This window comes from Durio zibethinus, chromosome 5, assembly GCF_047325235.1.
Source record: "Durio zibethinus cultivar Kanyao isolate XHJ-2024 chromosome 5, ASM4732523v1, whole genome shotgun sequence".
NCBI lineage: Eukaryota > Viridiplantae > Streptophyta > Magnoliopsida > Malvales > Malvaceae > Durio > Durio zibethinus.
Genome location: NC_143166.1, coordinates 4,523,954 through 4,539,023, shown reverse-complemented (window position 1 = coordinate 4,539,023; position 15,070 = coordinate 4,523,954). Strand labels below are relative to the sequence as shown.

Genomic DNA, 15,070 nt, shown 5'->3' with positions numbered 1-15,070 from the left:
AAATTCATATAAAAAGTAATAAAACTTTAAATGTTATCATTAATGCATAGTATATAGTATATAATATTATGTCCCCTTTTTTAATAATATTATAATTTTCGATTTTGATTTAGCAAAAAATTTTAATTGTTAGATTAAATCAATTTATAAATGACAAATACATGCTAAAATTTTACTTATTGGACCAAATCAATTTGTAAGTGACAAATTAATGACAAAAAGAAAATTATCACACACCAAACAGAAATAATGCTTTCTAACATGAATGTATAAAAAAAAAAAAGTAAAAATAATGTGTTTACAATTAAAAAAAAGAAATAATATTGATAGAATAACATATTTATAAAATAAAAAGATATAATAAAATTTTATTTATGAGATAGTCTTAAATGTCTTTAAAACTCTACCACTCATCAAAACCATTTTTATAAAGAAAATTTTCATTTTTCATGAATTTCCATTATTATCATTCTTCCATAAATTTTGTTAATTTTAAGGGTATGTGTCCACAAAAAATGATATATCTCCATTTTAAATATAAAATAATGTCGGAATTCTACTTATAATTGAGATAGTATTAGACACTAATACATACCTAACATCTTTGCGTAAAAATTGAAAATTAATTTATTAAAAAATAAAAATTAAATATAAAAACAAATAAAAAAAAAGAAACAAACAAATGAAACAAATAAAAGAGAAGCAAAACAAAATAAAAGTATTAAAATAGATTTTCAAACCAATACTCTAACACTCCAAAGTTATTCTTATTTATAATGAAGTTAGATCTTAAAAATTTAAAATTTAATTTAATTGATAGTGATTAAAGGTAAATAATAATAATAAGAGAATAAATTTTGATAACACATTGATTTAAACTTATTTATATAAGGCAAGTAACAAATACTATTTAAGATTCCTTTTAAATTTGTGACATAAACAAAACTTAAATGGTAAAAAATCAAGTTTATATGATCTGCATTAATTCTTGGACAGTAATACATGTACTATTTACTTCTTTATATTTTGAAATTTGTAATTTAATTATCATATATTTTTCATTAATGTTGCCAATAATAAAGGATATTTAAGCTTGAATTAGATAATGAAAATAATATAAATTTAAATAAAATCTCATTCTTAATGAAATAGTAAAAATATGATTTCAAAAAATTTGCTAGCCAATTTTATTAAGAAATTTAATTGATTTTGTTACTTGTTAAATATTTTAAAATTAATAATTAATTCACATTAATTAATAGACATATAATCTCAAGTTAAGCAATTCATATGTCAAAAAAATAAACTATTGACATTGGATTTTTTTAAAATTTAACATTTATATATTTATATAAGATGAAATTAGGATCGGTTTGGGTAGTGATTCTAGATAAACCCAGAGTGATTTTGTGAGATTATTAAGAGATGATGTACAATGGGTGAGAAAAACATATATAAAAAAATATTTTTAGGTTAGTTTGGGTAATCATTAAAATAAATCCATTTTATTGTACTTTAATTTCTTAATAGTATAAAATTTATTAACTTTAGGCAAGTGATCAAATCATGTAAATTTTTTTATATTTTTATTTATTTGATTTTTCTATAATTTTTTCTTTGTTATTTCTTGAATAATTTTATGACATTTTGTTATCATTATTATTATTAATATTATCTACTATTATTTTTCAAAAATATTATTGTGGTTGAAATGTAGAATGGACTCAATTATTTCATTTAGTATAGATAGGATATCACATTATTGAATTTATCAAAAAATATTAAAAGATTTTAATAAAATTTTTAAGGATCGTACAATAAATGTATAAAAGTATGGCAAATTGTGAATTGAATCATGCTTGTTTTTACGTGAATATTATAGTGATTAAGGTTTAATTTAGATGAGTGATAATATTCATTATGATGTGATTGAAAATAATAATAAAATTTATTATAATTGTAATTAAAAAAAATTATTACAATTACGATTGAAAAAAAAATAATAAAAAATTTATATTGCCTTGATTTTATTGAAGTAGGCATTTAGATTTAATTAAAGGTATGATAAATTTAATCGTATCGCATTAAAAGTATGATGTGATCCAAACGATTATTGAGTAAGCATAATAAAATTATGAATATTAGATAATAATATAAGTATGGAAGTATATTGAATAATATAAGTATGAGAGTATATTGTATACAATTATTGCATTACAAATCTATCGCAATTGTATATGATTTATCAAAATCTTAATGAAACTCACACGATGCAACTTGAAATAAAAGATTTCATATGATAAAAAAATAACTTTATAAAAAACCAAATTAATAAAATATTGATGGATGTGTTGGGCCTCATCTGTAAATGGATAATGGTTGCGTCGGGCAAATTAAATCAATATATAACCCACTTTTATCTTTTAAATTATAATTGAGGTTTGAACTTGATACTTTTAATTTTGGAATCTCATAAACCACCCATTTGCTAGTTGCTTTATCACCATTAGTCGATTATAGATTCAGTAATTTTGATGCAATGAGCGTTACCAAGGAAGAATAGTAAAGAAGAAGAGCTGATCTAGCCAAATGAATTAACCTTGCCAGGCTGTAAATCTGGGTAGTGTTAATGTAATGATGTAATTGCATATATGTACAGAAAAGGAAAACTCTTATCCACATTCATGGTTTTTTTTAATCGGGAAATTGTGGCTTCTCTTTTTTTTTTTTTTAATGGCAAAAGCAGCCGTTTGTGACTGCACCAGTTTTGACCACAGCACTTGCACATCCTCGCATGGGCAGGACTTCTTTCTGCAGCACAGAAATCAACAATGTTTGATACAGAAATAGAGAGGTGATCATTCAAAGCAATTATGCGATTTAACATGGAATATAGTTGCCCTGTCTTTGTTAATTTTTTTTATTTGATGTTGGTAAATTTTAAATTTTAATCACCGATTCAACATTTTATTAATAAACTATACGATTGTCTGGCACTATTTTTTTCAGTTATAAAAGGAGTTTATAATTTAACCACAATTTGCAACAGAAACTATCCCACTGAACCCCTTGTAAGTCATAGTTTCACACTAGGAGCAATATTAATGGAGTTTTAATGGACATTTTCATTTTCACTTTTACTATCATAGCTTTGGTTTGCCTCTCCTTACATGTCTTGTAGTTTTTATCACTCTCCACGACAGATGCGTAGATTTTTCCTTTTTATCACGCTTCATCGAAAGGTATGCACGACTGACGAAAAAAAATTCATTGGATATAGGAATGGTAAATTCTACGTATCGGAAATTTTTTTGTTCTGATTTGATAAGGTGGAATATTTTTAAAATAAAAAATAAAACATTTTTAAAAATATATAAATGAAATCAAATCTGAAATTGAATTTAAAATACTCTACACCGATTCATCTCATAATATATATAAAATTTTTTTAAAATACATGAGAGGTCATACTTCTGCATTTTCTCTCATATTCTTTTATTTTACTTGACGTGGAAATTTTGAAAAAAAAAAAATATATATATATATATTTAGGTATAATAATCAAATGAACCTTCAAATTATAAAAAAAGTTTAATTAAACCTTTTATTTTTTATTGTATGCAATTAAGTCTTCATATTGTTATTTTGTTTAAGTAAAATCGACTCTGGATGAATAATAGTGATGTGACTAAGACACGTAGACCAAATTAAGTGATGTGGCAACTATAGGTTAACAAATTTGATGACACGATGATTTATTATTTTATTAAATAAATAAAATTAAATATTAATTAAATATTTTTAAACAAAGCATATTTACTATTAAAAAATAAACGCATAGTTAAATTTTTTTAAAAATTATTTAATTTCTTCCCTTAAAATTAAAATTAATTGTTAAAAAAAATAAAATTTTAAAGTTGATGCTTTTTCATTAAAAAATAATTAAATAATAAACACATGTCAAATTTTAATTTTGTTCGTGAATTGATTTATAATAAAAGGAATAATTAATTTATTACTTGACAAACCCAGATTTTCAATCCTTATTCACTATTCTATCTCCAGCCCGACGGCTCCTCGCTTCGCCGCCGACTTTTTCTCACTATTCTATCTCCAATCCAGAATTTAATCCAAAATTTTCGAAGATCTTCCCAAAACTCCTGTTATTTAATCAGGTAAAATATGTTGCATTTTATTTATTTAATTTTTTGGCCAAATTTTATTCTATTATTTAAGTTTTTTTTTTATATTGGGATTTTGTATATTTAAATATTTGCCATTTAAGAATCGTATCGAGAAAACCCAAATCTGATTGAATATGATATTCGAAACTACTTTTCGACCTCAAAAAATTTTGAAAACCATTTTCGATTTTCCATGTAATTTCGCTTTTCTTTTTTTACTTTGAATTTGAAATCCAAGTTAGTTATTAAAGTTATTTTATAAGTTAATAAGCTTTGTCTATTGATCACATTTTTAGTTCACCAGAAGTTTTTTTTATTGCTTAATGGAGTTTTGGCTTCATGGTTTAGCCACTCGAAACAATAAATATGGAAGATGTTTGATAGAATGCCTAAACCAATCTGGAATTCTAAGTTCTATTTTATTTGCTCATTGCTTTTAAAATTCATGTTATGGAAGCTAGCTAAAGTAGAGAACCGGAGATTTTCTCAAAGCGAATTTATCATATTTAAGTTTCATCATTCTTTAGTTTTATCTATGAAATGTAATTTTCTTGTCATCAAATTTGTCGATATTTTGCCACATTTAATTTGGTTTGCATAGATGACAGCTTACATGGGTTAATAGAGTTGTTGTTCACGTTAGCATTTTTCCATCCAAATTCGTTTGAAACAAAATAATAGTATGAACGCTTAATTGCACCCAATAAAAGAATAGAGGCTTCTTTTTTTATATGTATTGTCGAAAATGAACAAAGTAGAGAAGCTAATGCTTCTATTCATTTGGAGATGCAGTTGTAAGGATCAAACTGAATTTTGTTTGGAGGGTACTTCTTCATGATATGCCCTTTTAAGAGCTGCCTTAGAAGTACTCGGTTCTTTGTCAAACCATCAATATCCTGTGCCCTTTTCCATGCTTCCTCTGAAAGTTACACGCTTGCTCTGCCTGTGGAATATACTCACTTCACTGGATCAGGTCACCAAGTAGTAGGACAGTATGACATTGACATTCTCGTAGGTAAAGTTCATGCCGGAAGCAGTGATGATGAAGTCTTCCATTGTCTCACAAGTGATCGAGAATGTAATGCTATGCAGCTTTCTCATGACCTTATTGATAAGTTGCTTCACCGGTTCAATGATGACTGGAAATCTGCATTGGGTGCTTTTAAATGGGCAGCATCACGCCCGGGCTATAAGCACTCTCCTCAGGCATATGATACGATGGTTGACATTCTTGGTAAAATGAAACAAATGGATCAAATGAAGGACTTCTTAGAGGAAATGCGTCAAGGTCACCTTGTTACACTTAACACAATAGCCAAGGTTATGAGAAGGTTTGCTGGTGCAGGGGAATGGGAAAACACTGTGAAGATATTTGATGAATTGGAAACTTTTGGATTGGAGAAGAATACAGATTCAATGAACTTGCTGCTTGACACCCTTTGCAAAGAGAAAAATGTTGAAGAGGCCCGGGAAATTTTCTTGCAGGTCAAACCACACATTGCACCTAATGCTCACACATTTAATATTTTCATTCATGGTTGGTGCAAAATCAATCGTGTTGAGGAGGCACAATGGACAATTCAAGAGATGAGGGGACATGGTTGTCACCCTTCTGTCATTAGCTACTCAACTATCATCCAGTTCTATTGTTGCCAGTATAACTTTCAAAAAGTTTATGAACTCCTTGATGAAATGGCTGTCCAAGGTTGTCCTCCCAATGTTGTTACTTACACCACTGTCATGTGCTCACTATCAAAGGCAGAGAAGTTTGAGGAAGCTTTGCAAATTGCTTTGAGAATTAAAACTGCCGGGTGTAAACCTGATACACATTTTTACAACTGCTTGATCCATTCACTGGGGCGAGCAGGCCAAGTGAAAGATGCTACTGAAGTTTTTGAGGTAGATATGCCAAAGAACGGTGTTGCCCCCAATACATCAACGTATAATTGCATGATTGCTATGCTTTGCCATCATGCTCAACAACAGAAGGCCCTAAATCTCCTTCAGGATATGGAGAATTTGAAAATTTGCAAGCCTGAAGTTCAGACGTATTATCCATTGCTGAAGTCATGCTTTAAAACTGGGAAAATAGATAGTCTGTTGAGCAAACTATTGAATGATATGGTTAACAAACATCATCTTAGTCTTGATATTTCAGCTTACTCACTATTGATTCATGGACTTTGTAGAGCAAACAGAAGTGAGTGGGCTTATAACCTGTTTGAAGAGATGATTAGGAAAGATATAACACCAAAATATCGGACATGCCGTTTACTTTTAGATGAAGTTAAAGAGAAGAATATGTATGATGCAGCTGAGAAAATTGAAGGTTTCATGAAGAAATTATGAACTTGGCCAGGTAAGCATTTAATCCTATTTCTCCATGAAAAATTCTCTGCTTTTACTAGCACCCAAACATAGACTTAGAACTGTCTGTATTTGACTGATAAGGGCAAAGGCTATCATGACCAAAGCTGTGGTGGTTTTTGTCTGACGTGTTATATTTTAACAAAATGAAACCAAAAAAAGAAAAAGGTAAAATCACAGATTAAATATGTATTCTTTGAAGGCTTATCAGTTTGAACTAAATTTACCACACACATGCATCTATCCAGACATGGTGTTAATACATATGTCTGAGCATTTGCATATGCTCATACACACCCAGATTTGTTTGTATGTATATTTAAATTTCTAGTTAGAATTTTGGTTCTGAATCAGTGTTTACTTGCTTATACCTTAGGCTAATATAGATAGTCTATTGAAGCTGCTGCTCATAATTATGGTCTTGCTGGAGTAATGGCAGGTGAATTAGTAGATTTTAAGTGGGTAAAATAGGCACTTTGGAGTCTTAAGTGCTGATTGCATTGTTTTGAGTGAGCAGAACGAACGGGGTAGCTTTAGAAGAAGTGATCTTTTGATCTTTTTTTTCTTCTTTTTTTGGTTCAAATCTGGGTGTTACGTCTCAGCTTGGAGTATTCAGCACATAGTTTAGATTGGATAATTTAAAATTTATTTTATTTTCCTTCTATGTGCTTGAAACCTATGGCTTTATTTGTGCAATGGATATCTGTACATATTTTTAGTTTTTATAACGTTGACATTATAGTTAGCATAGAGCTTGTAGTCTTAAAACAATAAAGGTCAGTCTATATTTGAATGATCAATTGTTTATCTGGCCTTCTATTTCAAGGTTACAAGCAACAGTGGGATTATTGTAGTAAATTACAGATCTTACAAACCAACCGAGCAACTCTGTCTACCTTAGGTTAGTAGATTGCAGATTCCATAAAACCATATTGCTTCCTGTCCATTCCCATCAATGTTCTCTCATCTCTGTGTTAGGATTAAGAGTTATGGTGGTTTAAATATTTATGTCTTCTGATTATATGAGAAATTGAATTGATATCTTTACCAATTGTGACTGCAAAATCTAGGGCTGCTATGACCATCGATAAAATCAGAGAATATAGATTAGCAGAGTAAGCTGAAATCACCATAATTTGGGTCATGGTGGTGGGCTAGACCTATTAGGGAACCATTTTATGAAATGTGATTTATAAAATTAGACCATGGGCTGTTAAATTTGACTCTTTGGTAAACATTGGAGGCAGCATCACATGATCTTTGTCTGAGTCTCTTTGTTAGATAATAAAGCAGTATTTTAATGAAAATCATAACCTCGTGATCTAATGCTGCAATCACGAAAAATAGAATAAAACAAAATAAAGAACTTTGCCATTGGCCCAGCAGGCGTTCATACCTTCCCCACCATGTGGTGAGATTCATAACCAAATGCCTTAATCATTGGTAATTTTCTACTAGCATTAACCCGACATTTTCCCTTCTTAACCCGTTGGGGGTGAAATTGTCCAAAGTCTTCCCCTGGTTAAACAGAAAAAATGTCATATCAAATCCAAATTTTAAGGTTAATATGTTCTTTTGCCTTTCAAACTGTTTTGATGTTTGAGATTTTACTTTTTAGGTTTCAATTCCCATTACCAACGACTGATTTCTGTTCAACAATTTTTTCTTATTAGGAATGCAGATTGAAGTGGAAGGAACAAAAAGGAGAAACGTTGAAGTTACAGAAATGAAAATGTCTGGTTTGTCATAAGAAATTTCATTCTGTTTGCATAGATAACTGATATTTTTGTTAGTTTACAATGAAATTATCCAAAAAAAAGAAAAAAGAAACTATGAATGATATTTGTTCCAGTCCTTGAGATAAGTGCAATAGCTCCAAGGTTGCGCAATTAAGCTAAAAGTCAGTGATATTAACCGAGGAGTCGGCAGTGCTTTGAATCTTCGAGTTATTATCACAACGGTAACCTATTCAGATTATTATAAAGCATATTATTATATGAATTTATTAATATATGAATTTCCATTCAATTTTTTTGGCGTATATTTTAAAAAGAAATGTTTAAAAATACTCTGAAAAATATAATTTAAGAATTTTAAGTATTTGATATTTTTGTAAAAAAAATGACGGGATCATATTTTTATAATTAATATAATAATATAATCAATTAATTAATTAAAATTTAGTATTGTGTACAGTTTTAAAAATCACGTGGAATTCGTATTTTTAAATGATAAATTTTTACATAAAGTTTTATTATAATTGATTAATTATAAGATTATAAGCGAAATTATTGATATCCTCTTGAAGTACTGTTCCCCAACCACCCGCCCACCACTTGTCAACTTACCCTGTATAAACGCAGTAGCTTGTTAGGCCCATACTCGATTCTGACATTAAAGATTTATCAGCTTGATGTAATTAGTACAATTTAGCATTCGGCAACCTCTATTTTCCAGGGATGCAAAAAAAAAAAAAAAACTATTAACATTTCATAATTAAGGAACACGGCAGCTTTATAGTGCCTCATAATTCATAACCAACCTTTCAGCGGTTTTACCATTGGGGCATTGCTGATTAAGACTAACCCAACAAATAATTTTGTATTGTGATTGGATAAAAATGTTAGATTAACAGTTTATGAATAAATTTGATTTTTATTTATTTATTATATTTAATAAAAAATTAAAAATAATATTTTAAAATTTATTAATTAAATGAACAAATTATAAATATAATAAAATTAATTTATATTCGATTTATTTGTATTTTTATAATTGGGCTTAAGATTTTACTAACAAATGCCGTAATTTTTTAAGTGAGGTAATATATTGTTTATAAAAATAATTTTATATTAAATCTAATAATTGATTATTTTATTCATGATTTTTTATATATTAAAAAAATTACTGTATAGAATAACTTTAAGACTAAAATACTAAAAAAGCCCTTAAACTATTTTATTTTTTAAAAAAAAAAAACTATGTTTTTATTATATTTAAATAAATCTTTATATTTTGATTTACATCTAAATAAACTTTTATTTCAAATTAAAAATGAATTATATTAAAGATTTATTTAGGTACAAATTAAAATTTTAAAGATTTATTTGAATATAATTTAAAAATGAAAGATTATTTCAAATGTAAATTAAAGATTAAATGTTTATTTAAATGTGATAAAAATATAAAAAATTATCAAAATTAAATTAAAAAATTAAAATTTTTTTTTAATTATTTTAGCCTATCTTTAAAAAATCTACCTCCTTAGCATGTTATTTACATAAAATGATTAGTTCAAAGGGGACTTGCTTGAAAAGCTAATAATGGATTTAAATCAGAATAAATTAAACTGAATTGATATATTAAACTGCAAAATCACACTATAGAAGGAGACAATGCAAAAAGCCTAAACCTAAAAGGAGACTTTTTTTTTCATAAAAAGAATGAAAGAAATATCATCAATGTGCGGACCCAACCGTCACCTTTCTATAACTATCTTCCCATTCCCTAACTTTAAAATTTTCTGATTTTAGTTCATTACATAATTGTTTTCTTTGATTTTCTATTGTCATTGGGCTCACGAACAAGACAAGGGGAATCCAAGACAAAATTTCCTTACACTTTCCTGGCCACTTTTTTCTGCACCATAAAAAATAAATGAAAAACCTGATAAAAGATCTATTGGTCATTTCTCTTCTGTTCTCATCTACAAAAAGTGTAAATTATATAGCAATAGCGTCTGTTTCTATGTTTATCTGCAAGAAATCCATTCGGGCTCAAACTTTTCCTTTTGAAGAGCCCTCTTCATCTCTCACACGTTCAGCTTCATCTTTAGCGACTATGGCATGGCTGATGACTGAATTAGAATCATCATGGATAAGCGGCCGTCTTTCAACTGCCAGCTTCAAGCTTTTGCCTTTCTCTTCTAGTCTTTTGTGACTTTTACTGGGTAGTTCTGCTTTTCCCATTTGCTTTCTATATTCTTAATCTCTCAAGTCTGAAAACTTGTTGGTTTTATCTTTATACTTGACCGTCAGTTCCAAGCTTTCTTGACAACTTCTTTTTGTCTTTCCAGTTTCGCTTTGCTTCTACTTCCACTTGAACTCCTGAGTTATCTGTCTTTTTGCCAAGAAACTCTGCTGGATCTTCGCTGAAATTTTTAGTGTATCAAGTACTACAATGCCGCCTTCTTACTTCCCTCTGCGGTGGGAGAGCACTGGAGACCAATGGTGGTATGCTTCACCTATTGATTGGGCAGCTGCAAATGGCCTTTACGACCTGGTCACCGAGCTTCTCCATCTTGACACTAATCTTCTCATCAAGCTCACTTCTCTCCGCAGAATCCACCGTCTCGAAACCGTGTGGGACGATGAAGCTCAGTTTGATGATGTTGGCAAATGCCGCTCTCTTGTTGCAAGAAGGCTTCTTCAAGAATGTGAAACCAAGAAAGGCAACAATACCTTGATTAGAGCTGGCTATGGAGGCTGGCTTTTGTACACTGCTGCCTCGGGCGGTGACGTGGGTTTTGTTAAGGAACTGTTAGAGAGAGACCCTCTTCTTGTATTTGGAGAAGGAGAATATGGTGTCACTGACATATTTTATGCAGCGGCTAGGAGCAAAAACTCCGTGGTTTTCAGGATGCTGCTTGATTTTGCTGTGTCATCTAGGGGTTGCCTTAGTAGTGAAGGAGTAGAGGATGAATTGAGTGAAAGTGGTTCAGTTTTTAAGTGGGAAATGATGAATAGAGCGGTTCATGCTGCGGCTAGAGGTGGGAGTTTGGAGATTTTAAGAGAGATTCTCGGGGATTGTAGTGATGTTTTGATCTATAGAGATGCGCAGGGGTCTACAATCTTGCATACAGCTTCTGGGAGAGGGCAGGTTGAGGTAAGGCACTAAGTCCTCGCCTCTATTTGTCTTTGTACACGTTCAATTGCTGAATCATATACTCTAATGCTTCTATTTATAAGCATTTCTATCTACTTAACCTCACCAGGTAGCAGATAATCATCATTCAACAATTTTAAGTAGTGGTTTATATCTGACAGGTTGCATTCCTTTGTATAAATTGATTCGACGTCAGGGCTGAAAAGAATGATACATTGAAAAAATATTAGGTGTCAATGCATTTCTGCTGATATTATTTGTATTTCAAACGAATCCTTGCGTCTTGTGAGAGCTTAGAAAACTTTTTTGTGTGATTTGATGGTGTTGAAGGCTAAAACAGAGAAGTCTTGAATTTTAGAAACTGTTTACCACTTCCTTACCCGAAAAGTCAGTGATTGGCATCATTTAGGCAATGATGCTATGTTATCCATGTGCATGCAATTAGTGTTTATGTCAGGGCATATTGAAGTTTGCTTGAATTGCCCAAAATTGGTTTTGATTCAATATATTTCTCAGATAACCTAGTTGGCATGTTGAATATTGTTGATGTCCCATTGTAAACATTTTGACATCTCTCAAAGGTATGTCCCAGTGCCAGGATGTAGGTTCTTTAACATGAACGTCCCAAGTATAGTTCTCTGGATTAATGGTGCTGAGCTACCTATCTGCTTTACTTATACTCATATTCTACTGATTATTAAAATATTTCAATCTTGAAGTTCAAATATTTGAGGTTGCAACTGTAACTAACTCCTTAATATTACTGTTTTTTAGAAATTATGTGCATTCTTCCGAAGACATTCTTGCATATCTTCAATTCATGGGAATTATACCCTTCTGTATAAAATGCTATATATGGTTTTTTTTTTTGAATATGTTATAACATATTTTGTTCATTATTAGTTCTAATATATAGAACACTCCAAAGCTTGGAAATTATGTCATATAATGACTTTTCAGATAAATGAAATCTTAAATTGTAGCAGTTGCTGTCCAAATTCACCTTTTGTTAGCAGCTGCATTTACCAATCTCCTTCTAGCCCTGAAATTGTCATGTATCTTTCCTTGTTTTTTTCAATGCAGGTAGTGAAGGATCTTGTAGCATCATTTGAGATCATAACCTCTACAGATAATCAAGGTAACACAGCATTGCATGTGGCAGCTTATCGGGGTTATTTAAAGGTTGTGGAGTTTCTGATTCATGCATCTCCAAGTTTGGCCTCTGTGAAGAACAATTGTGGGAATACTTTTCTTCATATGGTTGTGGCTGGTTTTAGAACCCCAGGCTTCCAAAGAATAGACCGGCGGATTGAGGTCATGAAACAATTAGTATGTGGTGAGGTTGTGGACATTAAAGATATCATCAATATAAGAAACTTGGACGGAAGAACTGCTTTACACATGGCTGTAACTGATAATGTTCAAACTAATCTGGTGGAACCACTCATGACTGTGCCATCTATTGACTTGAATGTCCGTGATGCTTTTAGTATGACCCCATTAGATCTCCTCAAGAGACGGCCTAAGTCAGCATCTTCTGAAATTTTAATCAAGGAACTAATTGCAGCTGGAGGGATCTCCAACTGTCAGGACAATGTGGCAAGAAGTGCCATTGTTTCCCATCTAAGAGAGCAGGGCTTAGTTGGAAGTCCTGGAACTTCATTTAGAATTCCTGATGCTGAGATATTCTTGGACACCGGTTCTGAGAATGCATATGATGCAGGTTGCGATCAAGAAAGTGTGGAATATAGTTCATGCCTGAGTGAACTAAGTGACTTGAACTTGAGTAACTCGTTAGATAATAAGAAGTCAAGCTCCATAAATCATACTGCAAGGCGCCTAAAATTTTTTCTCCAATGGCCCAGGAAGAAGGACAGAAAAGCTGCTAGCACAGAATCAATAGATGATGCTGTTCTGGAGGTAATGAGTACTTGCAGAAATTTGTCAGACAGTCATATTCCACTTCGTGAAAAGTACTCTAAATCTTCAGCTCTGCCAAACAACAAAAGGACATTTTCTCTCAGGAGTGATCTTCCTAGCCGATCCACTAGAAAGAAATTTACAGCAGGGCTAACTCATGGTGTGATCCAGGCTGCACCGCATTTAGCTGCTCCTTTTAAATCACCTTCAACTTCTTTTTCAGGGTCTTCTGTGGCCTCGCCTACTTCAATGGATGATCAACAGGGCGTTCATGGTGCTCGACACTCTTGCTCGAATCCATCATTTAATGGTAAAACAACACAAATGAATCAGAAGCAAACTTCATTTGATAAGAGGCTGATGAACCGGTATTTCTGTTTCGGAGCAGAAGGCCTAGCTGTGGAAGGTGTTCATGATGCTCGACACTCTTGCTCGAATCACTCTTGCTCGAATCCATCATTTAATGGTAAAACAACACAAATGAATCAGAAGCAATCTTCATTTGATAAGAGGCTGATGAACCAGTATTTCTGTTTCGGAGCACAAGGCCTAGCTGTGGAAGGTGTTCATGATGCTCGACACTCTTGCTCGAATCCATCATTTAATGGTAAAGCAACACAAATGAATCAGAAGCAAACTTCATTTGATAAGAGGCTGATGAACCAGTATTTCTGTTTCGGAGCACAATGCCTAGCTGTGGAAGATAATAGAAGCTACACACGACTGGATCGTAGCATTAAGAGTGCCAATTCTTTAGTTGCTTGATGCAGCTTCATGAAAGTATTGCAGTTTCAAGTACAATCAGTGACAGCCTAGGAATTTAGTGTTCTATGAGCTTCCTACTCATATTTCTACTCTCCAAATTCCAGTGTTTGAGTGCACAAGTATGTATAGAATATCTGAACAAGTTCAAGGGATACACTGAAAATGACCCAGATTTTTTAAGTATATGTAAATATCCCAAGTTGTATCATATGTCTAGTTTTTTTTTTTTTTTAAACTGTCAATGAAACTGAAGCTTTTATCTGCTAATGACTATTAAGTTTCAATTATACTTTTGTTGTTGATTCTACGTGCAATTTTGCACTATAAACCCTATTCTTTGAAATCTGTCTATTTTTCCTTTTTATCTTTTCTTTCATAATCACCCATAAGCGCTGAATAAACAATACAAGGTTATTGGATTTGGTTTATTACTGTTACTCCTTTTTTAAGAGTGATGAAGCATAAGGTTTTAAAGCTGCAGGTTAGATTCCTTAATTTATGCAATCACTTAAAAAGTTGACATCTAATAAATATAAAATTCAAATCCAAGCGCTTGTGTCACATGGTCATTATCTTTTCCTCTCAAAACCGGCTTATTAAGATGTGCAGCGCCAACATTTTTATACTCCAGTGAGCCTCTTTTCATGTTCGATGTAGGATTGGAAGAATAACCTCGTTATGCCCTCGTCCCGAGGCTAGCCACCTTGCCTACCTCTCTTGATCCTTGAGGGGCTTGACGTGAGTCAAATGGTCTAGGACCTGCTTTGATACCACTTGTTACGTGGTCATTACTCTTTCCCCTCAAAACCAGCTTATCAGTATGCGCCAACATTTTTATACCCTAATCATCTTCCTTTCATGTTGATATGGGATTAGAGTACTATACCTACTCCCATTTGGAGCACTTGGCGTGACACTTGCAACCCTTTATCCTATCCTATGTGCGGCTT

At 31.5% G+C, this 15,070-nt stretch overlaps 2 protein-coding genes across 3 annotated transcripts; both read left to right on the top strand.

The window, feature by feature from the left end:
* Nucleotides 1-3,975: 3,975 nt before the first annotated feature.
* LOC149518700 (pentatricopeptide repeat-containing protein At3g04130, mitochondrial-like) lies at nucleotides 3,976-8,402 on the top strand. Its single transcript, XM_089760708.1, has 3 exons — nucleotides 3,976-4,175; nucleotides 4,977-6,543; nucleotides 8,225-8,402. Exon 2 carries the CDS (start codon nucleotides 5,019-5,021, stop codon nucleotides 6,531-6,533), a length of 1,515 nt encoding a protein of 504 aa, XP_089616834.1. The 5' UTR covers nucleotides 3,976-4,175; nucleotides 4,977-5,018; the 3' UTR covers nucleotides 6,534-6,543; nucleotides 8,225-8,402.
* Nucleotides 8,403-10,168: 1,766 nt separating this feature from the next.
* On the top strand, nucleotides 10,169-14,387 carry LOC149518699 (uncharacterized). 2 transcript variants are annotated; one of them, XM_089760706.1, is made up of 3 exons: nucleotides 10,198-10,500; nucleotides 10,627-11,435; nucleotides 12,519-14,387. In XM_089760706.1, the coding sequence occupies exons 2-3, from the start codon at nucleotides 10,731-10,733 to the stop codon at nucleotides 14,118-14,120; spliced, it is 2,307 nt and encodes a 768-aa protein (XP_089616832.1). In that variant the 5' UTR covers nucleotides 10,198-10,500; nucleotides 10,627-10,730; the 3' UTR covers nucleotides 14,121-14,387. The 2 variants fall into 2 exon arrangements, with proteins under 2 accessions (XP_089616833.1, XP_089616832.1); XM_089760707.1 differs by having other exon boundaries at nucleotides 10,169-11,435.
* Nucleotides 14,388-15,070: the final 683 nt, after the last annotated feature.